The sequence below is a fragment of the Hylobates moloch genome, unplaced genomic scaffold (assembly GCF_009828535.3).
Source record: "Hylobates moloch isolate HMO894 unplaced genomic scaffold, HMol_V3 SCAFFOLD_1, whole genome shotgun sequence".
Classification (NCBI taxonomy): Eukaryota; Metazoa; Chordata; class Mammalia; order Primates; family Hylobatidae; genus Hylobates; species Hylobates moloch.
In genome coordinates, this window is record NW_026652276.1 from 101,375,378 (window position 1) to 101,402,416 (window position 27,039).

Below are 27,039 nucleotides of genomic sequence, written 5' to 3' on the forward strand. Positions count from 1 at the left end.
TACTCTTAGACCCTGACAGTGGGTCTTCCACACACACAAAACCCCTTGTGTTGACCATTAGTGAGATACAGGTTGAGCATCCCAAACCTAAAAATCCAAACTCGGAAATGCTGCAAAATTCAGAGCTTTTGAACACTGACATGACACTCCAAGTAGGAATTCCACCTCTAACCTCATGCAAGAGGTCACAGTCGAAACGCAGATACACATCACAGATTATTCAGTGTCTCCCAGGGGCAGAAGACCCTCCGAGCCTCCTTCAGCTGCAATACAACCTTTCCACATACACCCAGATTTTTCCCCTACACAGGCACACCCACAGAGGGTAAGAAAATGGCGCCTCTCCAGACCACACACACACCAGCGGCAGATTCCCCACGATGCCCCACATGGCTCCCAGACCTCCATGCTTACTCACAGTTTCTGTGCTTGTTCTCTGCTTTGTTGTGTAAAGATACTGTTGAAAACGTCAAAAAGGCCTGCAGATCCCCTATGGGTAACAGTGATAAGAAAAAGAGGAAGCATTTATGTTTATCTATAGCCCAGAAAGCCAAGAATGACTGCCACGCATGACCTGAAGAAGCAGAAGGATAAACGGTTGAAACACCAAAAGCCATGAACAGAAGTTGGTGAAAAATTGAAAAATGAGGCTGGGCACGGTGGCTGATGCCTGTAATCCCAGCACTTTGGGAGGCCAAAGAGGGAGGATCACTTGAGCCCAGGAGTTCGAGACCAGCCTGGGCAACATGGTTGAGACCTCGTCTCTACAAAAAATATAAAAATTAGCCAGGTGTGGTGGCACACACCCATAGTCTCAGCTACTCAGGAGGCTACAGTGAGCGGTGATCACACCACTGCACTCCAGCCCGGGTGACAAAGCGGAAACCCTGTCTCAAAAAAAAAGGCCGGGTGTGGTGGCTTATGCCTATAATCCCAGCACTTTGGGAGGCCAAGGTGGGCAGATCATGAGGTCAGGAGATCAAGACCATCCTAGCTAACACGGTGAAACCCCATCTCTACTAAAATACAAAAAATTAGCTGGGTGTTGTCACACGCCTGTAGTCCCAGCTACTTGGGAGGCTGAGGCAGGAGAATTGCATGAACCCAGGAGGCAGAGGTTGCAGTGAGCCAAGATCGTGCCACTGCACTCTAGCCTGGTGACAGTGTGAGACCCCGTCTCCAGAAAATAAAAAAAGTGTCCAGTAACCCTTTAATCCAAACACAGCATAGTAGGTGGGGATTGAAAGCCTGTTGTTACCATTAGCAGCTGATCCAGGTGTTCTTGTGACACAGCTGTGCTGCTTAAATTACTCTGGACATACTATTTTCCACTGTATGAATGGCCCATCATATTTATTACTGTTAAGCACTTACGTGTGAATAAGTGTAGGAAAAGAATTGCTTATCAGTAGCAAATAAATTCAGAGCCAGAAATGATGGTGACTCTATCAGCCACATGGGTGAGAGAGAGAGATGCCTTTGCTTCTTTGTTTTTTGTGCCTTGCTGTGTCACCCAGACTAGAGTGCAGTGGCGCGATCTCGGCTCACTGCAAGCTCTGCCTCCTGGGTTTCGGCCATTCTTCTGCCTCAGCCTTCCCAGTAGCTGGGACTACAGGCGCCCGCCACCACACCCGGCTAATTTTTTTTTGTATTTTTAGTAGAGACGGGGTTTCACCGTGGTCTCGATCTCCTGACCTCGTGATCCGCCCGCCTCGGCCTCCCAAGGTGCTGGGACTACAGGCGTGAGCCACTGTGCCCGGCTATTGCCTTTGCTTTCTGATGGTTCATTGTACACAACTGTGTTTCATACACAAAATTATTATTATTATTATTATTAGAGACAGATTCTAGCTCTTTTGCCCAGGCTGGAGTGCAGTGGTGTGATCTTGGCTCACTGCAACCCCTGCCTCCTGAGTTCAAGCGATTCTCCTGCTTCAGCCTCCCAATTAGCTGGATGACAGGCGTGCGCCACCATGCCTGGCTAATTTTTTTTTTCTGAGACAGTTTCACTCTTTCCCAGGCTAGAGTGAAGTGGCATGATCTCAGCTTGCTGCAACCTCCACCCACCCCTCACCGCCGGTTCAAGCAATTCTTCTGCCTCAGCCTCCCAAGTAGCTGGGATTACAGGTGCACCACCACGCCCAGCTAATTTTTGTATTTTTAGTAGAGACGGGGTTTCACCATGTTGGCTAGGCTGGTTTTGTACTTCCGCCTCCCAAGTCAGCCTTCTCCTGCCTCAGCCTCCCGAGTGGTGGGATACAGGGCCCGCCACCAGCCCGGTAATTTTTTTTTAGAGACAGGGTTTCACCGTGGTCTCCTGACCTTGTGATCCGCCCACCTCAGCCTCCCAAAGTGCTGCGATTACAAGCGTGAGCCACCGTGCCCGGCCCCGCCTTGGCCTTTAAAAGTGCTAGGATTACAGGCGTGAGCCACCACGCCCGGCCTAATTTTTGTATTTTTATAGAGACAAGGTTTCACCATGTTGGTCAGGCTGGTCTCACACTGCTGACCTCAAGTGATCCACCTGCCTCGGGCTCCCAAAGTGCTGGGATTACAGGTGTGAGCCACCGTACTCAGCCACAAAATTATTCTTAAATGTTATATTTACCTTCAGGCTATGTGTATGGGGGGGTATATGAAACATAATGAATTTCATGTTTAGACTTGGGTCTCATCCCCAAAATATCTCGTTGTGTAGATGCAGATATTCCAAAGTCTGAAAACATCTGAAATCTGAAACACCTCTGGTCCCGAGCATTTTGGATAAGGGATCTGCAGCCCATACTGCATTTTCAAAGGCTTTTCAGCCACAGGGAATGCTTCCAGTCCTCCTCTGTTGCTCCCGTCCACAAACATCCAGCTCAACCAGTATTCTACGATTCATCAGACCCTATGCTTTTTTTTTTTTTTTTTGGAGACAGAGTCTGCCTCTGTCACCCAGGCTGGAGTGCAGTGGCGCTATCTCGGCTCACTGCAACCTCTGCCTCCTGGGTTCAAGCGATTCTCCTGCCTCAGCCTCCCAAGTGGCTGGGATTACAGGCGCCTGCCACCACGCCCGGCTAAGTTTTGTATTTTTAGTAGAGATGAGGTTTCTCCCATGTTGGTCAGGCTGGTCTCAAACTCCTGACCTCATGAGCCATCCACCTCGGCCTCCCAGGGTGTTGGGATTACAGACGTGAGCCACCGTGCCCGGCTCCTTATGCAATTTCTGCAGACAACATAGGCAGAGGCCGAGAGAGTCAGAGAACGTGTTTGAGCCTGGGTCCCTGTCTTAGTGAATAGGAGATCTCGAGCAGCAAGTTCCTCCACCTCTCTGGGCTTTTATCTTCTTCATCTGTAAAATGGACATATAAGAGTGGTACTTACCTCATAGACTATTGTAAGAATTAAACAGGGTACTCTATGTACAGACTTAGCATAGTGCTTCCATGTAATAGTGTTGGACAACTATTAGCTATTAAAATATCCTCACCATTTAAACTTTAAAAAAAAATCTGTGCCCAGGCTGCAGTGCAGTGGCATGGCTCACTGCAGCCTTGAACTCGTGGGCCCAAAAGGTCCTCCTGCCTCAGCCTCATGAGTAGCAAGGACTATAGGCATGTGTCACCAGGCCATTTTTTGTAGAGATGGGACTCGCTGTGTTGCCCAGGCTTGTCTCGAACTCCTGGGCTCAGGTGATCCATCCTCCTCAGCCTCCCAAAGTGCGGGGATTACAGGCGTGCACCATTGCACCCAGCTTCCGCATTTGAACTTTCAAAGCTAATCATGCTGTGTGGTATGAGGTTAAGGGGAAAAAGGGATGCCCCAAATTAATGAAACTAAATCTTCCAGATACTTTCGCCAGAGCCGTGCGTGTTCTTTCTGGGGTCCCATCCTGGGTATGACAGTGAATTTTAGGCTGGGCTGTGCAGGGCCTCCTGCTTAGAAGCCCTTTGTCTGACCTTTGGTAACACAGCAGTAGCAGCGCTCGGGGTGTATAGCGGGCGTGTGGGTGGCCAGGGCAAGCCCTGCACATGTGCCGCGAGGAGCATTGGCTGGCCCGGGTGAGCCCACCCATTTGTGAGTTGCTGAGGCCACCGTGCCTGCGGGCGGTGTCCTGGCGTGGCTGAGCCGGGCCATCTGCTGCCTTGTGGTCTCTGCCCCTGCCTTTCCAACTCTCACTTGTCCTCCTGCTCTCGCATGAAGAGGGGGAGGGGAGGAGTTGGGAACACGTCCTCCCTCGTGCTCCGCTTCTGGCTGGCAGTCATGATGGAGGACAGGGAATCTGTGCTGCTCACAGGTGTCAGGAGGGGCTTCCTGGGCCGTGCTTGGGAGGAGCTGGGAGGCTGGCGTATGTGTGGGGGGCAGAGCCCTCTGCCACACAGGTTTCGGAAATCCTTTTGCAGATGGCAGTGAGAACTTGAGACTTCAGTGAGAGTGTTGTCAGCCTGGCGTTAGGTGTTGAAGAGCTGGGTCGGGAAGTTGCCCACCCAAGAGGCAACTTGAACCATGTAAAAGTAGTAGGGCCTGGTTTATGGGGTGTCGGGTCTTGCGTGTGCCTCTGGGCCTTTGGGTAAAGATAGGGTGCACCCGTGAGAGCAGTGGTAGATCAGGTCTGTGACCCACCCTTACTCCCGGGGAGTGGCTCAGAGGACTGGCAGGTGTGAGGCATGGCCCTGGTTTCTTGCTGTGCGGTCTAGGAACAGGGACTTCTGACTTCCCATCAGCTCTCCTCTTTGAAAGCACCCTTGACCCTGAACGATTTTGCATGTCTGTAATTTGAATGTCGTGTGGTTACAGGACCCGGTCAGCCCAAGGAGCAGGGGTCCAGCAGCTCTGCGGAGGCATCTGGAACAGAGGAGGAGGAGGAGGAGGTGCCCAGTTTCACCATGGGGCGATGACAGTGTTTGCCACAGCCTCTGCCTGGAACCTGGCTCGTGCTGTGACCAGAAGGGAAAGGCAGCTGTTTGGCTCTTTCTCCCCCGCAAGGACCCGCTGACCCGCTGGATGGAGAGCAAAGGAGACCCCTCCCAAGCCACTCGCAGTCCTGCATTTGGCAGGGTTGAGAGCCTGAGGGGCCATCTCCCTGACACTCAGAGGCACTGCCTTGCAGACGCCATCCGTGTTCCTGGTAAAAGGGGACAGAGAGCCTCACCTTGCCACATATTTGAACAGTGATGAGTTTGGGGCTGGTTTCTGGGAAGGGAACGTTTATTTAGTAAAGAGCAGAACACCCTTGCGTTTTGTTGGGACATGTGGACTGTGAGTCACAAACACTCTGGAGAAGGCTGAGATGCCACCATTCCCACGGAGACTGAAGACTCATTATGTGGACCTGGTCCCAGGCTCAGTGAGGAGATGGCCTTGGCTGGGGGGCTGGTCCATGTTGCCCACTCACTCCAGTGGGAAGTGGGGACCACGCCGCAGAGGGTCTGCTCCCACTGCAGCTTCCGGTGCTCTGGTGTTCTGGGAAGCCCTGGGTGTGTGCACAAGGAGGCTTGGGCCAGGGACTTCACCAGGGGCTGGGTCACAAGGGCACAGGGTGTGTGGAAAGCACTGTGGGGGAAGAGCCGGTCACCACAGAATGAGCAGGCAGAGACTCCAAGCTGGGCTGAGCCAGAGCAGAAGTCGAGGGATTCCCAGCGGGACCAGGGTTCTCTCACTGACAGCTGCATTTTCATCCCGAAGTGGAAGGGGGTCTAAACAGAACGGGCTGAGAGAGGCGGGACTGGGTCAAGTGGGTGGAGCTCCTCCTTGCATGACTGCAACCGTCGGGGCTTTCCGCGGGCTCACAGCAGTTGGGGCCAGCTGGGAGAAGAGAGGCGGAACTGCTGTGTCCTCAGGTGGCTCAGCCCCAGACTGGCATCCAGGCACTGGGCCCGTGCAGAGAAGGCACCTGCAGAGAGCAGGGCAGCCCGGCGCAGGGGCGTGCGCCTGGAATCCCAGCTACTCAGAAGGCCAAGGCGGGAGGACCGGTTGAGTCCAGGGATTCAAGGCCAACCTGGGCAATAGAGTGATGATGATGATGAACACAGAGGGCAGGGCACTGTGCTGGGAGCCAAGGGGCCTGGGAGGAGCCGAGACCAGCCTTTGACCTCGGTGTTTTGAGGCCAACAGAGATGACAGAGACGGTTTCTAGTTAGAGCCTTGGCTCCATTTTTGGATGATTTAGCCCCGAGTTCCTGAGTCTATTTTATGCCCCTTACATAACTTTGATAGAATTAAGGAAATAGTGGTTTTGAGTGAAGGGAAAGGAAACCCAGAAACATTTTACGTTGCTTTTACTTCTGTAGTGTAGATTGCACGGCCCCTCTCAGCTCTGTAGCATCTGTGATAGCTTCTGTCCCTTCATTGGTTCATGTCACAAGGATTTTCTTTCCCAGGAAGCGGACACGGAGAGTCAGCCCTAATAAATGAGCACATGCCCTGGCTGTACATTTTGAAACCTGTTTTTCTCTTTGTCTGGGACTGGCTGGTTTGCATTTTGGTTTTAGTTCTCCTATCTTTGGACTGTTGGTTTCCATCCCTCTCCCCGCCCCTACATGTGTCACAGCCCCTGCCCTGAATCTGCAACCTGGAGCTTGTGGGCCTCCTCAGTGCTGCCGAGGGTGCTGGGGCTTGGAGCCTGATGACCTGGCTTTGAATCCTGCCCCTGCCTGTGGTAAGCCAGGGGACTGTGAGCAAGTCCCTTCCTGCCTCTGCCAGCTCACTGGGCCAAGAGAGACAGTCGCCACAGGCGTGTGTTGGGAGGGTGGGCATATGGCGACACAGCAGGATGCCAGGTTGCGGTGGGCTTCACCCCCACGGGGTGCGGGAGGTGATATTTAGGCAGGATGTGTCCTATAGCCATTTCTGGCCATTAGTACTAGGTCATCAGGACCTTAAGTTGAGAGATTCTTTCTTCAGGGCATCACTTATTTGGGAAAAGAGGAACAAACAGATGTCATCATTGAGAAAGGAGTGGGTGATACTGAGAGCCCCTGCCCTCCCCCCCCAAAAAAAAACCATGATTAGGGGAGAATCATGATTGCTCGTGGGTGGGAAGGAGTCTGGAACTGAACACAGAGGTGTAGGTAACAGAATCGTCTCAAAAAAACTCACACACAAGAATTCTTATGGCCAGGCGTGGTGAGCTCACCCCTGTAATCCCAGCACTTTGGAAGACCGAGGCAGGAGGATTGCTTAAGCCCAGGAGTTTGAGACCAGCCTTGGCAACACAGTGAGACCCCATCTCTACAAAAAATTTTAAAATTAGCTGGGCATGATGGTGCGCACCTATAGTCCCAGCTACTTGGGAAGCTGAGGTAGGAGGATCCCTTGAGCCGAGGAGTTCAAGGCTGCAGTGAGTCATGATCACTCCACTGCACTCCAGCTTGGGTAACACAGTGAGATTCTGTCTCAAAAACGAATACATCTAGGTTCCCTGGTGATGCCCCTGTAATTCTGCATCATTTACAATTCATTCCCAAATGCACATTTAAACAGGTATTTTACTGTTTAAACAGGAGATTCTACTACAGAACCCGCCCCTTTAATTAGTTAACTTTGAGACAAGGTCTTGCTATGTTGCCCCGGCTGCAGTGCAGTGGCGCCATCATTGCTCACTGCAGCCTCCAACTCCTGGGCTCAAGCATTTCTCCCACCTCAGCCTCCCAAGTAGCTAGGACTACAGGCATGCACCACCATGCCAGCCTAGTTTTTGTTTGTTTTTGAAACAAGGTCTGGCCCTTTTGCCCAGGCTGGGGTGCAGTGGCGTGACCTCGGCTCACTGCAACCTCCACCTCTCGGGCTCAAACCATTCTTCCACCTCATCCGCCCAAGTAGCTGGGACTACAGGCGTGCACCACCGTGCCTGGCTAATTTTTGTATTTTTTGTAGAGATGGGGTTTTGCCATCTTGCACAGGCTGGTCTCCACCTCCTGAGCTCAAACGACCCTCCCACCTCGGCCTCCCAAAGTGCTGGGATTATAAGTGTACACCACCGAGCCCTGCCCTGTTACTATTTTAAATTTATTTCCCTGTTTCCAACATTTATATTTTGGTAAAAAACAAAAACGACATTAAAATTGAGTTAGAGGAGTGTTCTACTAACTCTTGGAAATAGAACTCAGGCCAATTCTTTTTCATTCATGGTGGAGACACGTGTTTTCTCCTTCTCCCTCTTGAAAGTTAATTTCTGTTTACTATTTGGTGTACTTGACTAAAGTGAGCTACGATTACCATATATTAACATATATTTCAGTAGAGAGAACACTCTTGGAAATTAACCTGGAGCAAGTTCCGGGAGGCCGTTTTCTGTTTTCTTACTCCACAGAACGTCACAAATCCACTGGGTGCAGTGGCTCTTTCCTGTAACCCCAGCACTTTGGGAGGCCTAGGTGGGAGGATCACTTAAGGCTAGGAGTTCAAGACCAGCCTGAGCAACATAGTGAGACCCCACATCTTTACAAAATAAAAATTGAAAAATGAGCCTGGCCTAGTGGCATAGTCCTAGCTACTTCCGAGGCTGAAGTGGGAGAATCACTCGAGCCTGGGGGGTTGAGGCTGCAGTGAGCCATGATTGTGCCGCTGCACTCCAGCCTGGGTAACAGAGCAAGACCTCGTCTCAGAAATAAAAGAAAAGGCTGGGCGTGGTGGCTCACATCTGTAATCCCAGCACTTTGAGAGGCCAAGGTGGGTGGATCACCTGAGGTCAGGAGTTTGAGACCAGCCTGGCCAATATGGTGAAACCCCATCTCTACTAAAAATGCAAAAATTAGCCAGGCCTGGTGGCGAGAGCCTGTAATCCCAGCTACTGAGGAGACAGGCAGGAGAATTGCTTGAACCCAGGAGGCAGAGGTTGCAGTGAGCCAAAATGACGCCACTGCACTCCAGTCTGGGCAACAAGAGTGAAACTTCATCTCAAAAAATATAATAAATGGAAAAAAAATAGCAAATGTTTATTGAGCACCAACTAAGTGCAAAATCCAAAGGATTCCAAGGCCCATTGCTAGGCACTGGGGATGGCGGTGGGCAAGACACAGTTCTTGCCTTCAGGGGGCTCCAGGTCTGAGCAGGAACAGGATCAGGAAGAGCAGCACAGCCTGCTGTGTGGGCACCTGACCCAGGCCTCTGCGAAGGCAAGCACCGAGCTGAACTCAGGTGGCTCAGGAGAACAAGAGTGCCCAGAAAGCGAGCTGGGGAGGGAGGAGGTGCCCTGCCATGGCCTCAGAGCCTGTTAATCAGGGGACTGGAGTCTCAAAGGCCACAGGGTAGAGGCTGGAATGGAGAGACGTGGGGGACCTTTGAGTTTGTGGAAGGGGACAAGGCTCCTGCCTTGCCATGCAGACCAGAGGTGATGGTGGCCTGAGTTAGTGCAGAAGCAAGTGGGGACAGGGAGAAGTAGGGGAGAGTCCAATGACGTGGAGGTGGGAGAACTCACACGACCTGAAGGGGAGGGGACTCATGGGTGGCAGCAGTGGAGTGGGTGAGGGAACCCTTCTGAGACGGCTGACCCAGGTGGTGGAGCAGGAATGCAAGGGAAGGTGACAGATTTGGCTGTGGGCCTGGTGAAGTGGAGGGCCCTAGGCATGTGTGCTGGGAAGAGAGATCAAGGCTGAAGGTGATGATGGGGTCATCAGGCTGCCCTGGTCCTTGGAACTATGGGAGTAGATGAAATCAGTCAGGGAAGAGCATAGAGAGGAGAGGGACCCAAACAGAACCCTGAGAATTGCGTATCGAGGGGACAGAAAATTGGGGGACAAGCAGGCAGACTCACTGGAGCCAAGGAACAAGGTTTCCTGGTGGAAGGAGGGGTCCCCGACGACAGGGCTGAAGGCTGAAACATCCTGTGGGTTTAGGAGCTGGGTTTAGGCGGGTGAATCACCTGAGGTCAGGAGTTGGAGACCAGCCTGGCCAACATGGCGACACCCCGTCTCTCCTAAAAAATATATACAAAAATGTGGTGGGCGCCTGTAATCCCAGCTACTTGGGAGGCTGAGGCAGAAGAATTGCTTGAACTCAGGAGGTGGAGGTTGCAGTGAGCCAAGATTATGCCATTGCACTCCAGCCTGGATGACGAGCGAAACTCTATCTCAAAAAGAAGCTATTATAGGCCAGGCATGGTGGCTCACCCCAGTAATCTCAACATTTTGGGAGGCTGAGGCCGGCAGATCACTTGATGCCAGGGGTTCGAGACCGGTCTGACCAACATGGTGAAACCCTGTCTCTACTAAAAATACAAAAATTAGCCAGGCATGGTGGCCCGTGCCTGTAATCCCAGTTACTTGGGAGGCTGAGGCATGAGAATCGCTGGAACTCAGGAGGCGGACGTTACAGTGAGCCAAGATGGCACCACTGCACTCCAGCCTGGGCAACAAAGCAAGACTCTGTCTCATAAATATGAGAGAGAGAGAAGAAAGAGAGAGAGGAGAGAGAGAGAGAGAAAGAGAAGGAGGGAGGGAGGGAAGGAAGGAAGGGAGGGAAGGAAGGAATGAAGGAAAGAAAGGAAGGGAGGGAAGGGAGGAAGGGAGGGGAAAAAAGAAATGAAGGAAGTGAGGGAGGGAGGGAAGGGGGAGGAAGAGAGGGAGGGAAGGAAGGGAGGGAGGAAGGGAGAGAAAGAAAAGAGAAAAAGAGGGAGGGAGGGAGGGAAAGAAAAGCAAGCAAGCTATTCTGTGTTTGGTTAGGAAACCAACTCTGAAAAGCACTGGCAATTATGACTTGCATTTTGCTTCTGTCTGAGCATGCTGGATAAATATGCCTGGGGGGTGGCTGCATCAGTAACGGGCACAGGAAGCTTTCTCAAGGATGAGTGAAGTCGCTGCAAGAGAGAATTCAACAAGCAAAGGACTCCTTTGCTGAAAGCATGTTCATCTATGATGCAAACTACTGCCATTTACAAAGTGTTTTCTTCCTGTTTTGTTTTTGCTTTTGTTGAGACAGAGTCTTGCTCTCTGGCCCAGGCTGGAGTGCAATGGCGTGATCTTGGCTCACTGCAACCTCCGCCTCCCAGGTTCAAGCGATTCTTCTGCCTCAGCCTCCCCAGTAGCTGGGACTACAGGCGTGTGCTACCATGCCTGCCTAATTTTTGTATTTTTAGTAGATACGGGGTTTTACCAGTTGACCTGGCTGGTCTTGAACTCCGGGTCTCAGGTGATCGGCCTCTCAAAGTGCTGGGATTACAGGCGTGAGCCACGGAGATTCATTTTACCAAGAACTCCATGTTGGAAAGCCATAACATGATTGCTTTTTGAGGACTTTACCCCTGAAATTCAAATGATCCCTCACCCATAGCCATTGATGGGGGTGGCGGGAGGAGGGCCAGTAAGGAACCCTGGGATTTGCTTATGCCCATGTTAGGGCCTAACCTGCCTTTTAGGTCAGTAACCCGGAGGGGGAAACCTGGTTTATTAGACTAAGTGTCCTCCTGGTTTCATTCTGGCTGTCAGCAGTAGCCTGTAAAATACAACTCGAAGTGTAGATGGATTTAACCTGGCGTCCGTAACATCTACTCTTCCAATTGTCATAAAATGTGGGCTGGCTGACATGAGTGGAATTTTTCCTGCGTTTGGATAAATGTGTCACGGTCCAATGCTGTTGTGACAGATGGAAAAATCCTATGTAGGGCACGCAGCAGCCTACCCGGCACGGAGGAAGGACTCCAAGGGACCGTCTGGCACCGCGGGGCTGATAGGAACCCATCTTGTCTGTCTGTGAATTATTCATGTGCTGCACTTCCTGAAAAGAACGCTCCTGTTTGACTACCTCGCTCGTAAAACCGCAGAGAATTCACTGTTAAGGGTGAGAGGCTCCCTGCAGTAGGGAGTGGAAGGGGCCAGGGCACAGCAGAAACTCTTTGCTGCTGTCTGCGAACAGCATGAGAAGGACAGCGCGCTGCACTGGAGTTGGGACCCCAGGGGTCTTGCTGGGCCTGTGAGTGGCAGTGCACTCTGGGTGACAACCCCCAATTAGCTCAGTGCAAGCTCTTCATGGTGCCATCCAACACCCTGGGCAGGGGCCAGGCAAGGTGGCTCATGCCTCTATGCCCAGCACTTTGGGAGGCTGAGGTGGGAGGATCACTTGAGCCCAGGAGTTCGAGACCAGCAGAGGCAACATAGCGAGACCCATCTCTATTTTTTAAAAAAATTTAAAAATTAGCTGGACATTATGGCACATGCCTGTAATCCCAGTGCTTTGAGAGGCTGAGAGAGGATTGCATGAGGCCAGGAGTTTAAGACCAGTCTGGGCAATACAGGAAGTCTCTATCTCTAAAAAAGTTTTTTTTTTTTTTGACCGGGCACGGTGGCTCACACCTATCATCCTAGCACTTTAGGAGGCCGAGGCGGGCGGATCACCTGAGGTCAGGAGTTGACCAGCCCAGCCAACATGGTGAAACCCCGTCTCTACTAAACATACAAAAAAGTAGCCAGGCTAGTGGCGTGCACCTGTAGCTCGGGAGGCTGAGACAGGAGAATCGTTTCAACCCCGGGGGCAGGGGTTGCAGTGAGCCGAGATGGCACCACTGCACTCCAGCCTGGGCGACAGGGCAAAACTCCCTCTCAAAAAACAAAAAAATTTTTTTTAATTACCACGGTGTGGTGGCTCCTGCCTGTAGCCTCAGCACTTTGGGTGACTGAGGGCAGAGTATCACTCGAGCTTAGGAATTCGAGGCTGCATTGAACCATGATCGCACCACTGCAGTCCAGCCTGGGCGACAGAGCCAGACCCTGTCTCAAAAAAAAAAAAAAAAAAAAAAAAAATCCTGTGAAAACTCGGGCGTGGCCAGACGGATTCTCCCCTCCCCACCTTCCTTTCCCCTCCACTGCCTACCTGGCACCCGCCTGCCCTGTCCCCACTCCCCACCCCTCCACGCAGCCAGCGTCCAATGCTGGGCACCCCCCGAGGCTCACCCTGCCAAGCCCGGGGCTCCCCTTTTGCGCCCGGACCCAGGGGCAGGGAAAGCCCAGATAGTGGTCTGTGGGTAGCTGGACCCCCAGTGGGGCGAGGGGGGCCTCGCCTTGACTCCCAGAGCTGGGGCCGGGGACAGGAGCTAGGGCAGGAGGAATGCGCGCGGGTCAGGGTCTTCCCACCTCCCCTGCTCCTCCCCCTCGCGCGATCCCGGGGTGGTTCCAGGTGAGGCGGGGACCCCCACCCCCCCACTCTCCGAGAAGGCGCCGCCAGCCCCGCCCCTCCCGGCCCGGTGGGTGACGTGGCCGCGGCTCCCCCGCGGGCGGGTCACGTGTTGGCGGCGCCTGGTTGCCTTGGCAGCGGCTGCGGCGGCCGCGGGGGCGGGGTGGAGGCGGGGCCGGGGGACCCCGCACGACCGGCGGAAGGAGGGAGGGGGCCACGCTCGGCGCCCCGGCCGGGCCACTGGGCCACAGGCCACGCGGCCACGCAGTCCAAGCGGGAGCCGAGCCGGGCGGGGCGAGGGCAGCTCCGGTGAGTGTGGCGGCGCGGGGGCCTGGCGCGGGGAGCGGGGTCCCTGCGGCTGGGGGTGCCGGAATTGGACTGGGGACGATCGTCGGGGAAGGGGACGACTGTAGGCTGCCGGGGCGCGGTCACTACCCATCCGGGGTTGGTGACCTCCACCCTGCGAGATCCCTGGCGGGGTGCGGCGCCCAGAGGATCAGGGTCGGGGGCACAGCCGGGTCCGGACACCCGGGCGTCCCTGGGGGAGGGACAGGGATGAAGGCTGGCGCCTCTGGGAGGCCCCCTCCCAGTGCGCCTGCTGGAGAGAGACACTCGCCATTGCCGGTGCCCCAGATGCTTAGAGGAAGTCAAACTCCAAGACCGCCCTCTGGAAATGTGTCCAATAGGCCAGCCAGGAAGAAAAGCTCATCTCTAGAGAGGGGATCGCATTATTCTACAAGACCTGTTTTTTCTGACTGCTCGTTAAAGCAAAAAAAAAAAAAAAAGCAACCCCACAAGGTTCAGTCCCGGAGCATCCTCTAGGGTCTGTGCCACCTAACAGAAGTACAGGGCTCCATCCTGCCCCACCCCACCCCCTGCCTGGGATCCAGTGTGAGGCCCAGACTCTGTCCCTCCCCCTGGGCCACCGGGCCTGGCACACACAGTTGGCATTGGGAACATAAAGGATGAATTTGAACCCCTTCCTGGGCTGCTCCTTCGAGACCTGCAGACCTGTCTCAAGACCCAGCCCCACGCAGACAGACATCGTTTCCTCCACAACCCCACCCACTCTGGGGACATCTGCAGGGCCTCACCGATGGGGCATGGGAGGCCTGGCGGCTCCCAGGAAGCCACCCTCAGCCCTCACTGCCCTGAGCTCTTCACCTCCACTCTCAGACCTGAGCCCAGCCCACCTTACTGATGGGGCGTTCACGCTTCCTTCCTTTGGAGGCCACCAGGCTCTCCCTTGTGTCCCACTCCTGCCAGTCGGCCAGCCATTTCCCTGGGTTGAACTGTGGTCCCAAACCAGAATGATCTAGCAGTGCCCAGACCGTTCCACTCACCAATTTCTTCCATTCTCCCGTGGCTGGACGCCCAGTCATGCTGCCCAGACCCTCTGGCTCATTCCACAGCCCCAGGCTCCAAGTGTCTTCCACCCACATCTCCCTGCCCCTCCACCCCCCAGGTGGCAGCCAGCCTTCCCTCCATATCTCCTGGACAAGGAAAGCCACCCCACACGTACACCTGGAGTGGCCTTCCTGTCTCTCAGAATCCTTCCATGCAGGCAGCGTCTTATCTTTCAGGAAAGGTCCCTCTTTTTTGAAATTCTTTTTAGAGGCCAGGCACAGTGGTTCACGCCTGTAATCTCAGCACTTTGGGAGGCCAAGGTGAGTGGATCACTTGAGCTCAGGAGTTCTAGACCAGCCTGGCCAACATAGCAAAACCCTATCTCTACCGAAAATACCAAAAATTAGCCAGGCATGGTGGCACACCATGGGACCTGTAGTCCCAGTTACTCGGGAGGTTGAGGCAGGAGGATCACTTGAGCCTGGGAGGTAGAGTTTGCAGGGAGCCGAGATTGTGCCACTGCACTCCAGCCTTGGCAACACAGCAGGATCCCATCTCAAAAAAAATTATTTTTAGAGACAGTGTCTTACTGTGTTGCCTAGGCTGGTCTCCAGCGCCTGGCCTCAGGTGATCCTCCCACCTTGGCCTCACAAAACACTGGGATTACAGGCATGAGGCACTTTGGCCTGCAAAGGGCCGCTGTGTCACCTCCCTGGTGTTACCTGCGGGCACCTTTTCCTGGCCTCAGTGTGAGGCAGCCAGTCCTCTGCTCCCTGCCCTCCCTTGAAGCCTTTAGCTCAGTGGATGAGGATTGCCCTGACCTCTTTTTTTTTTTTTTTTTTTTAGGTGGAGTCTCGCTCTGTTGCCCAGGCTGGAGTGCAGTGGTGTGCTCTCGGCTCTCAACGATCTCCTGCCTCACCTCTGATAGTCTGGATTACAGGTCCCACCACCACCATTAATTTTGTATTTTATTGAGACAGGTTGTCTCAAACTCCTGACCTCTAGTAATCCGCCCGCCTCGGCCTCCCAAAGTGCCGGGATGACAGGTGTGAGCCACTGCTCCTGACCCACATCCCCTTATCTTGCTCCCCTACTGGGAGGCCATGAATTCTGGCCTCTTTCATCTTGGATCCTTAAGTACCAAGTGTGCTAAGCACCTGTGTGATGGAGGAGGGAGGACAGAGGGAGCAAAGTTTAGCGTCTCACCCCTCCAGTCTCTGTATACTGCGGTCATCAGACCTGCATGCTGAATTCTGTTAACTATGTGGGTGGGAGGAGAGGAAAAATGCAGTTTCCAAATTATAGCATTTTCCATTATGTGGAGCTAACCTATGGATTGCAGCGTTTCTCTGAATTTTCCCCAAGGGAAGTAACATCTCAGGGATGGAAGTGCTTGGATGTGGTGCTGCTGGCTGCGGATGTACACAAGGAGATAGGACGGAGAGCCTGAGTTGGCATTCGTATAAATGACCTGGTAATTGGCATCCCCTGGCAGAAATAGCACAGAACTGTTCCCAGAGGTCCTGTTGGCCAGGGAAGGCTGTGGCTTTGTAGGCTTGTTGAGAACAAAGGGAAAGGCGACACTGTTTTCCACCTCGAGCACTTTCCTGCGTAATTTCCAAATTAGGGCATTTTCAATTATGGGGGGCTCGACTCTGGCATGGATGGACTAAGTTTGGGGCATTTCCTCAGCTGCTGACCCTGTTAAGCACCCCCCACTCCACTCATCCACCCCAGCCACACTCCCTGGGACCTAGAAACACGGATCTGTGTGTAACAGCCTCATGTAGACTTTCCATGGGGCCTATGTGGACCTGGACATAGAAGTTTCTTCTCTTCTCTTTTTCTTTTTCTTTTCTTTTCTTTTCTTTTCTTTTCTTTTCTTTTTTTGAGACGGAGTCCTGCTCTGTTACCCAGGCTGGAGTGCAGTGGCGCAATCTTGGCTTGCTGCAACCTCCGCCTCCTGGGTTCAAGCGATTCTCTTGCCACAGCCTCCCGAGTAGCCAGGATTACAGGCGCCCGCCACCACGCCTGGCTAATTTTTGTATTTGTAGTGGAGACGGGGTTTCACCATGTTGGCCAGGCTGGAAAAGTCACTCTTTTTGATACCAAGTAAACCACAAGGTGCCTGTGCCCTTGAAGCATGCCCTGCAGATTAATTAGAACTGGATCCTGGCGTGTGGCCGAGAAGCCCAGCTCCTTGGGACACATGCGACCACCAATCCCCTACTTAGTGGAGATTTAGGTTTAAATTCACAAATCTTGACAGATCCATCCTTGTGATGTTTAATCCATGTTAGTCAAACCAGATGTTTACCAGGTGTGAATCCAGGCATCTCTGCCGTCTGTTTCTCCTTAAAATGTGGTCATGTGAGTTGGTAGATTTCATTTTTCATCTTGCTAAAAGTTTGCCTTGTAGCTTGGATGTGGCTTTAGTTATGTAAGTCCAATATTTTTCTTGGGGTGAACTATACTGATCAAAATTTAAGTTGAAGCCCAGGCGCGGTGGCTCACACCTGTAATCCCATCACTTTGGGAGGCTGAGGCGGGCGGATCACCAGAGGTCCGGAGTTCAAGACCAGCCTGGCCAACATGGTGAAACCCTGTCTCTACTAAAAATATAAAACTTAGCCAGGCATGGTGGCGCATGCCTGTAATCCCAGCTACTCGGGAGGCTGAGGCAGGAGAACGGCTTCAACCTGGGAGGTGGAGGTTGCAGTGAGCCGAAATTGCGCCACTTTACTCCAGCCTGGGTGACAGAGCGAGACTGTCTCAAAAAATGTTTATTCCCTGGCTGGCACCTGGACGTTGGAAGAAGTCTTTCGTCTTCAGATGCATTATCTTATTCAAAAGCCCTAGAGGTGAGGCCGGGTGCAGTGGCCCACACCTGTAATCCCAGCACTTTGGGAGGCGTAAGAGGGAGGATCACTTGAGGCTAGGAGTTCAAGACCAGCCTGGGCAATATAGTGAGATTCCTGTCTCTAGGAAAAATTAAAAAATTAACAGGCATGGTCCTGTGCTTGTGGTCCTAGCTCCTCAGGAGGCTGAGGCAGAAGGATCCCTTGAACCTAGGAGTTCGAGGCTGCAGTGGGCTATGATCGTACCACTGCACTCCAGCCTGGGCAACAGAATGAGACTCTGTCTCTATTTTTTTAAAAAAGTAGGCTGGACGTGGTGGCTCACACCTGTAATCCCAGCACTTTGGGAGTCCAAGGCAGGTGGATCACCTGAGGTCAGGAGTTTGAGACCAGCCTGGCCAACATGGTGACACTCCATCTCTACTAAGAATACAAAAATTAGCCAAGTGTGGTGGCGGGCGCCTGTAGTCCCAGGTACTTGGGAGGCTGAGGCAGGAGAATCGCTTGAAGCCGGGAGTCAGAGATTGCACCACTGCACTCCAGCCTGGGCAACTTAGCGAGACTGTCTCAAAAAAATATATAAAATAAAATAAAAATAAATAAAAAGTCCTATAGGTGGAAATATCCCCATTCTCAAGATGGAAGAGCCAGGTCAGAAAGGTCGGCTGTCATGCTCAGAATCACACAGTAGAGTCAAATCCAGGTTTCATAACTTTAGGTCCTGGAAGGCTGGGTGCGGTGGCTTATACCTGTAATCCCAGCACTTTGGGAGGCTGAGGCAGGCGGATCACTTGAGGTCAGGAGTTCGAGACCAGCCTGGCCAACATGATGAAACCCCGTCTCTACTAAAAATACAAAAATTAGCCAGACGTGGTGGCAGACACCTATAATCCCAGCTACTCAGGAGAGTGAGGCAGGAGAATTGCTTGAACCTAGGAGCCGGAGTTTCCAATGAGGTGAGATTGCCCCACTGCACTCAAGCCTGGGTGACAGAGCTAGACACTGTCTCAAAAACAAACAAACAAAGAAACATAACTTTAGGTCCTGGGCACTTTCTAAACCCCTGGTCTCTGGCGTGGGCTGTATATGGCAGCCTCTGCAGGTTGAGTGGGCTTGGAGTCTAGCTCTTCCAGGCCGCAGTAACCTAGAATGTCTGAGCATGTCTCTCTCCCACCCTCAGCCTGGCTCCCACCATGAGCGCTGAGCTCAATGTGCCTATCGACCCCTCTGCTCCTGCCTGCCCTGAGCCCGGCCACAAGGGCATGGATTACCGGGACTGGGTCCGCCGCAGCTACCTGGAACTGGTCACCTCTAACCACCACTCGGTACAGGCCCTGTCGTGGCGGAAGCTCTACCTGAGCAGGGCCAAGCTGAAGGCCTCCAGCAGGACCTCTGCCCTCCTCTCCGGCTTTGCCATGGTGAGTATGGGCGCCAGGTAAGGAGCACACTGGTCAGATGGGCTTTGCTAACTGAGGTCCCGGGATGCCTTGGTAACCAAAGCATTCCCTCTAGTCTCTGGCAGCCAGGATGGACCAGTAGGAAGCATCTTCCCAAGTCCCAGCTCCTCTAAGGATGACTCCATCAATGCGAGTGGGGGCGCTGGGAGTTGCCAGGGGCTCCCAGCTCTAGAATCTTCAGAAAGCCCACTCTGTCCTGTTCACATCAAGTATTTGCTTAGCAAGGAGGGAAGTTGGTGCGGGGTAATTATAGTAGCTCAGGTGCAGTGACTCACACCTGTAATCCCAGCACTTTGGGAGGCCAAGGCGGGAGGATAGCTTGAGGCCAGGAGTTTGAGACCAGCCTGGGCAACACAGCGAGACCCCTGTCTTTACAAAAATAAAATAATTAGCCAGACGTGGTGGCGCACACCTATAGCCCCAGCTACTTGGGAGGCTGAGGCAGGAGGATCACTTGAGCCCAGGAGGCGGAGGCCTCAATGAGTTATGATCTCACAACTGCACTCCAGCCTGGATGTCAGAGTGAGACCCCATCTCTAAAAAGAAAAAATAAAATTTATTTATTTATTTATTTTGGCCAGGCGCAGTGGCTCACACCTGTAATCTCAACACTTTGGGAGGCCAAGATGGGTGGATCACTTGAGATCAGGAGTTCGAGACCAGCCTGGCCAACATGGTGAAACACTATCTCTACTAAAAGTACAAAAAAATTAGCTGGGTATGGTGGCAGGCGCCTGTAATCCCAGCTACTCGGGAGGCTGAGACACAAGAATCACTTGAACCTGGGAGGCCGGAGGTTGCAGTGAACCAAGGTCACACCACTATACTCCAGCTGGTCAAGAGTGAGACTTTGTCTCGAAAGAAATAGATTAATTAATTAAAAAGAAAATCAAATCAAAGTGCTGCATGGTACAGGGTTTCCTGGAGAAAGGTGCCCATGTCTGCCCCGTCTCAGGCACCACCCAAAAGTTTGGAGCTCTCAGGGATCTCTGAGCAGGGCCTCAGGGATTGATTGGGGTTGGATCCGTTTAGCCCAGTTAGCAATGCAGACGTTCCTGGAATGTGGCCTCCAGGATGACAAAGCACAGCTTTTGGCCTGGCTCCAGGGGCCACCTTCCCTCTTGAGTCATCCCCTAGGACAAGAGTCAGTTTTGGACAAAGCTGCGGCTCTGACAAGGCGCCCATCTCCTGTTGGCTCCAAAGCCGCTGACCCACACCCCTGGAAGGAATTGTCCCAGAGGTTAAGGACTCACAGTGAGGACACAACAGTGTGCTCACAGGTCCTATAGGGCGAAGTGATTTATTTGTTTTTTGTTTTGTTTTTAGAGACAGGGTCCCGCTCTGTTGCCCAGGCTGGAGAGGGCAGTGGTGTGATCATGGCTCACTGCAGCCTCCACCTCCTGGGCTCAAGCCATCCTCCTGCCTCAGCCTCCTGAATAGCTGGAATTATAGGCACATGCCACCATGCCTGGCTAATTTTTTTTTTTTTTTTTTTTAGAGACAAGTTCTCTGCTCTGTTGCCTAGGCTGGAGTGCCGGGGTGCAATCATGGCTTACTGCAGTCTTGAACTCTCAAGTGATTTTCCCACCTCGGCCTCCCAATGTGCTAGCATTACACCTTGTCCAGCCTGTTTCCTTATGTGAAAACAATTATTGTTTTTCTTTGTTTTTGTTTTTGTTTTGAGATGGAGTCTTGCTCTGTCACCCAGGCTGGAGTGCAGTGGTGTGATTTCAGCTCACTGGAACCTCCGCCTCCTGGATTCAAGGGATTCTTCCGCCTCAGCCTCCCAAGTAGCTGGGACTACAGGCACACGTCACCACACCCGGCTAATTTTTGTATTCTTAGTAGAGATGGGGTTTCACCATGTTGGTCAGGCTGGGCTCAGACTCCTGACCTCAGGTGATCCACCACCCTCAGCCTCCCAAAGTGCTGGGATTACAGGCAGGAGCCACCATGCCCGGCCTCAATTGTTTTTCTGTAGGCCAGAGCCTTAATTGTTAGATTGATGGTGCAATTTAAAAGAAAAAGCTGGCTGGGCATGGTGGCTCACTCCTGTAATCCCAGCACTGGGAGGCTGAGGCGGGCAGATCACCTGGTCAGGAGTTCGAGACCAGCCTGGCCAACATGGTGAAACCCCGTCTCTCCTAAAAATACAAAAATTAGCTGGACGTGGCAGCAGGTGCCTGTAATCCCAGCTACTCCGGAGGCTGAGACGGAGAATTGCTTGAACCCGGGAGGCGGAGGTTGCACTGAGCCGAGATTGCGCCACTGCACTCCAGCCCGGGCCACAGAGCGAGACTGCATCTCAAAAAAAAAAAAAAAAAAAAAAAAAAGAGGTGGCTCTTGCTATGTTGCCCAGGCTGGTTTTTTTTTCTTTCTTTAATTATTGTTATTTTTTTCTTCACCTTATACCAAGGGAGAAATATTGTTGTTTCATTTTGTTTTTTTCCCCCAAGTATTTTTGACCCGCGGTTGGTTGAATCTGCAGATGTGGAACTCACAGATACAGGGCACCAGCTGCAGTGGGAAGCAAGTGAACTGTCTGGCGTGGAGCTGGGCCTCGGGGGAGCCGCAGTGCACCTGCTTGATTAGATTAGCATAGCGCCATCAGGTCAGATCGTTCTTCACACTGCAGGGCAGCCTGGGAAAAATAAGTGACAAATACAAATCATCAGAAACTGTAGCTGAGTTGGGGCAGGGCCCTGGGAACAGGCAAAGGTACAGATTGCTAGGTAGAGTTTGCCTCTATAGTGTGTCTTCCCTCATTAGAATTGCAAAGCTGTTCCTTTGTCTAGCAACACGTGCTTATGCCTAATCTGAAGCTTAGTTCTTGATGCGTATTCTTCCCCCAACAAAGAGAACCAGTGATCCGAGGCCCCACCTCATAAAACCTCTGCATAGGCCAGGCGGGGTGGCTCACGCCTGTAATCCTAGCACTTTGGGAGGCTGAGACGGGCGGATCACTTGAGGTCAGGAGTTCCAGATCAGCCTGGCCAACATGGGGAAACCCTGTCTCTACTAAAAATACGAAAAGGAGGGCCAGGCGCCATGGCTCACGCCTGTAATCCCAGCACTTTGGGAGGCCGAGGTGAGCAGATCACTTGAGGTCAGGAGTTGGAGACCAGCCTGGCCGATCTGGTGAAACACTGTCTCTACTAAAAATACAAGAATTAGGCCGGGCACAGTGGCTCACACCTGTAATCGGAGCACTTTGGGAGGCCGAGGCAGGCGGATCACGAGGTCAGGAGATGGAGACCATCCTAGCTAACATGGTGAAACCCCGTCTTTACTAAAATATATGAAAATTAGCCATGCGTGGTGGCACACGCCTGTAGGCCCAGCTACTCGGGAGGCTGAGGCACGAGAATCACTTGAACCTGGGAGGCAAAGGTTGCAGTGAGCTGAGATCGCTCTACTGCACTCCAGCCTCGGCGGCAGAGCGGGACTCCGTCTCAAAAAACAAAAAAAACCCAAAAAAACAAAAATTAGCCAGGCATGGTGGCTGGCACCTGTAACCCCAGCTTCTCGGGAGGCTGAAGCGGGAGGATCACTTGAACTCGGGAAGGGGAAGTTGGAGTGAGCCAGGATCATGCCACTGCACTCCACCCTGGGCAACAGAGCAAGACTCAGTCTCAAAAAAAAAAAAAAAAATTAGCCGTGGTGGTGCATGCCTGTAGTCCCAGCTATTGGGGAAACTGAGGAAGGAGAATTGCTTGAACCCGGGAAGCAGAAGTTGCAGTGAGCCAAGACAGCGCCACTGCACTCCAGCCTGGGCAACAGAGTGAGACTGTCTCATTAAAAAAAAAAAATTTATTTAAATAAAAAAAAATTCTGCATAAACAGTGAAAAATTGCCTTCTCTTTTCTTCTTCTTTTTTTTTTTTTTTGATAGAGATGGGGTCTCGCTTTGTTGCCCAGGCTGGTCTTGAACTCCTGGGCTTGAGTAATCTCTTGCCTCAGCTTCCCAAAGTGCTGAGATCACAGGTGTGAGCCACCTCACTCAGCCCCTTTTCTCCTTTTTTTTTCTTTTTTTTTGAGACGGAGTCTTGCACTGTCACCCAGGCTGGAGTGCAGTGGCGCCATCTCGGCTCACGGCTCACTGCAAGCTCCACCTTCTGGGTTCACGCCATTCTCCTGCCTCAGCCTCCCAAGTAGCTGGCACTACAGGCGCCCGCTTTTCTCCTTTTAAGGTGGAACAAAACCACTTTTTGCAAGCCCTCCCCCCATCTCGCAATCATCTTTATTTCCTGTCTTGGAGGCCTCTGTGGTTTGTAATATTTGTCACTTGGGCCATATCCTTTCAGGTGACCATAGCCAACCCAGGGCCACACTGAGAAAAACCACCCCTCAGCCCATGTTCCGTGGCTACTGGTTTTTGGATACGTTTCACAAGGGCCCCAGGCATATTACTGCTGAGTTACTTTTCGGCTCTGGTCCACTAGGACTGTCATGTCTTTTTTTTTTTTTTTTTTTTTTTTGAGATGTAGTCTCGCTCTGTCACCCAGGCTGGAGCACAATGGCGCGATCTTCGCTCACTGCAACCTTTGCGTCCCGGGTTCAAGAGATTCTCCTGCCTCAGCCTCCCGAGTAGTTGGGATTACAGGCGTCCGCCACCACGCCTGGCTAATTTTTGTGTTTTTAGTAGAGATGGGGTTTTGCCATGTTGGTCAGGCTGGTCTCGAACTCCTGACCTCAGGTGATCCGCCCACCTCAGCTTCCCAAAGGGCTGGGATTACAGGTTCCCAGCCATATCTTCTTTTATCTAGGAAGCGTTCCCTCACCACTGAAAGCGAGGTTAAGAAATGAGCTGCTAAGAGGTGGCAGTTGCTGAAGGACATTATGAAATCTTCATATATATTATTTTATTTTATTTTTTACTTTATTTTTTCCCCAGACAGGATATCGCTCCATTGCCCAGGCTGGGGTGCAGTGGTACATTCATAGCTCACTGCAGCCTCCAACTCTGGGGCCCAGCCTCCTGAGTTATTTTTTTATTTTATTTTATTTATTTATTTTTTTGTGGCAGGGTCTCACTATGTCTCCCAGGCTGGAGTGCAGTGGCATGATCTCAGCTCACTGAAACCTCTGCCCCCCGGATTCGAGCGATTCTCCTGCCTCAGCCTCCCGAGTAGCTGGGATTACAGGCACGAGCCACCATGCCCAGTTCATTTTTGTATTTTTCATAGAGAAAGAGTTTTGCCATATTGGCCAGGCTGGTCTCGAACTCCTGACCTCAAGTGATCCGCCCCACCCCCCACCCCCCCCCTTGGCCTCTTAAAGTGCTGGGATTACAGGCATGAGCCACCACACCTGGCCTGAGTTTTTTTTGTTTTGTTTTTTTTTATTTAAACAGGGATGGCTTAGGTCTAGGAGGGAAACACAGTGGGTAGAAGAACCTTCCCCAGGCTGCTGCTTTTTTTTTTTTTTGAGACAGAGTCCTGCTCTGTCGCCTAGGCTGGAGTCCAGTGGCATGATCTCCGTTCACTGCACCCTCTGCTTCCTGGGTTCAAGTGATTCTCCTGCCTCAGCTTCCCGAGTAGCTGGGATTACAGATGCCCGCCACCACGTCCAGCTAATTTTTTGTATTTTTAGTAAAGACGGGGTTTCACCATGCGGGCCAGGCTGGTCTTGAACTCCTGACCTCAAGTGATCCACCCACCTCAGCCTCCCAAAGTGCTGGGATTACAGGCGTGAGCCACCGCATCTGGCTGACCTCACATTTCAAGACACCAAGCAGAGCCTGCCGTTCCTTGGTTTGTTCGTTTTAGACCATACCTGCTGTAACCTCTGACTGTGGTTGATGATTTTGCTTCCTTAGGAGACCCAGCCATGCCTCCTTTCCACAGCTTCCCTCCTCACCCTTGGCCTCACTTCTGTCACCTTTCCTGGGCTTTAGAGATGCCGGCTCTCACTGGGCTTTTGGCCTCTGCTGAGGAGGCACCATGTGGTCTGTCTGAGGCCGTCCAGGTGTGCAGTTCTGAGTCTGGGGACTCTTGGCAGTTTCAGTTGTTCTGTTTTAACAGGTCAGTTTCCCTTTTTTTTTGTTGTTGTCAAGATGGGCTCTCACTATGTTGCCCAGGCTGGTCTCAAACTCCTGGGCTCAAGCGATCCTCCTGCCTCTGCCTCCCAAAGTGCTGGGATTACAGGCATGAATCATCGTGCCTGGCCAGTTTTTACCTTTTGAAAGGTCAGTTTCTTTTTTTTGTAGAGACAAGGTCTCACTCTGTCACCCAGGCTGAAGTGTAGTGGTGTGATCATAGCTCACTGCAGCCTGTATCTCCCGGTTTCAAGCGATCCTCCCACCTCAGTCTCCTCAGTAGCTGGGACTACAGGCATGTACCACCATGCCCGGCTAATTTTGTATTTTTTGTAGAGACAGGGTCTCCCTCTGTCCCCCAGGCTGGAGTGCAGTGGTGTGATCGGGGCTCACAGCAGCCTGGAATTCTTGGCCTCAAGTGATCCTCCTGCCTCAACTTCCCAAACCACTGGGATTACAGGCATGAACCATTGTACCCGGCCAGTTTTTCACTTCTTTCTTTTCTTTCCTTCCTTCCTTCCTTCCTTCCTTCCTTCCTCCTTCCCTCCCTCCCTTTTCTCTTTCTTTTCTTTCCTTCTTTCTTTCTTTTTCTTCCTTTCTTTCTTTCTCTCTCTTTCTTTCCTTTCTTTTCTTTCTTTTTTTTAACTTTTGTGGCTTGTTTTGTTTTGAGACAGAGTCTCACTGTGTCACCCAGGCTGGAATGCAGTGGTGAGATCTTGGCTCACTGCAACTTCCACCTCCCAGGTTCAAGTGATTCTCCTGCCTCAGCCTCCCGAGTAGCTGGGATAACAGGTGCCCGCCACCACGCCCGGCTGCTTTTTGTATTTTTAGTAGAGACGGGGTTTCACCATGTTGGCCAGGCTGGTCTTCAGCTCCTGGCCTCAAGTGATCCACCAGCCTCGGCCTCTCAAAGTGCTGGGATTATAGGCGTCAGCCACCACGCTGGCCTCTTCTGTACTGTTGAGATGTTTTTCTCAGTGCAGTCTTCTTTTGATAATTAGAACAAAGGAAAATGTGAAACATTTGATCAGTGAGGAGGTTGCCCTCTGGTCTTCCAGGGCCCAGAACAGGGGTGAGTCCTGCCAGCAGGCGAGCCTATGGCTACCCTGTCCCCCGAACCTGGCCCAGCCCCTGCTCTGCCTGGTAGGTGGCCCTGGTGGGGCCATGCCTTGCCCTCCCCACACCCAGCACCACACGTCTGCTGTCCCCGCAGGTGGCCATGGTGGAGGTGCAGCTGGAGACGCAGTACCAGTACCCGCGGCCGCTGCTGATTGCCTTCAGCGCCTGCACCACGGTGTTGGTGGCCGTGCACCTGTTCGCCCTCCTCATCAGCACCTGCATCCTGCCCAACGTGGAGGCCGTGAGCAACATCCACAACCTGAACTCCATCAGCGAGTCCCCGCACGAGCGCATGCACCCCTACATCGAGCTGGCCTGGGGCTTCTCCACCGTGCTCGGCATCCTACTCTTCCTGGCCGAGGTGGTGCTGCTCTGCTGGATCAAGTTCCTCCCCGTGGACGCCCGGCGCCAGCCTGGCCCCCCGCCCGGCCCTGGGAGTCACACGGGCTGGCAGGCCGCCCTGGTGTCCACCATCATCATGGTGCCCGTGGGCCTCATCTTTGTGGTCTTCACCATCCACTTCTACCGCTCCCTGGTGCGCCACAAAACGGAGCGCCACAACCGCGAGATCGAGGAGCTCCACAAGCTCAAGGTCCAGCTGGACGGGCATGAGCGCAGCCTGCAGGTCGTGTGAGGGGCCGGGGGCCAAGGGCCGGGGCTGGGGGTGGCCCTGCGCCCGGAAGTCCACAGAGGTGGGGATTTGTCAGATGCAGACATTTTGCAAGGCTGCCGGGTAGTTCAAGACCAAAGTTTTCCTCTTGTCTTAATACCATAAGGACTGGATGACTTCTCCTGAGATAGAACTGTCTGGTTCAATGAGGGACTGTGTTGCTAAGAGCGTTGGGGGCAAAGCCAGGCTGGTTCCTTGGCCTCGGGGTTTCCTGGGTCGGGGACACGGTGAAGAGGCTCCAGCGGGATCTGCCCATCAGTCCGGGGCCAGGAGGGGCTCCAAGCAGCACCCAGTGGTCCGGGGGAGTCTCAGACCCGGCATGTGTGGCTGGCAGGCCTGGGAGAGCCAGGACAGGGTTTTGGTTTCAGAGAAGGATTGCCCCAGAGACCTGTGGTGGGCTTCATGGGTGCCGAGTGGCCCGTGTGACAGTGATGACATGAGGGCTGCGGCGTTTGAGTGGGTGCAG

General features: G+C 52.8%; 2 protein-coding genes across 3 annotated transcripts in view; both read left to right on the top strand.

The window, feature by feature from the left end:
- PRKRIP1 (PRKR interacting protein 1) overlaps positions 1-5,218 on the top strand; it is a 30,265-nt gene extending 25,047 nt beyond the window's left edge. For both annotated transcript variants that reach the window (XM_032756139.2, XM_058443705.1), the window contains one exon: positions 4,780-5,218. In XM_032756139.2, the coding sequence (XP_032612030.1) occupies positions 4,780-4,880 (101 nt within the window). In that variant the 3' untranslated portion in view covers positions 4,881-5,218. The remainder of the gene's footprint in view (positions 1-4,779) is intronic.
- Positions 5,219-13,220: 8,002 nt separating this feature from the next.
- Positions 13,221-26,544, top strand: ORAI2 (ORAI calcium release-activated calcium modulator 2). The gene is made up of 4 exons (XM_058443701.1): positions 13,221-13,399; positions 15,804-15,907; positions 18,472-18,709; positions 25,998-26,544. Exons 2-4 carry the CDS (start codon positions 15,900-15,902, stop codon positions 26,535-26,537), a joined length of 786 nt encoding a protein of 261 aa, XP_058299684.1. The 5' UTR covers positions 13,221-13,399; positions 15,804-15,899; the 3' UTR covers positions 26,538-26,544.
- The last annotated feature ends 495 nt before the right edge of the window (positions 26,545-27,039 follow it).

Excerpts from the sequence above, each read along its gene's own strand:
- ORAI2 (XM_058443701.1), top strand. Across the intron at positions 18,710-25,997 it reads TCCTCTCCGGCTTTGCCATG|GTGGCCATGGTGGAGGTGCA; the intron begins GTGAGTATGGGC and ends CTGTCCCCGCAG.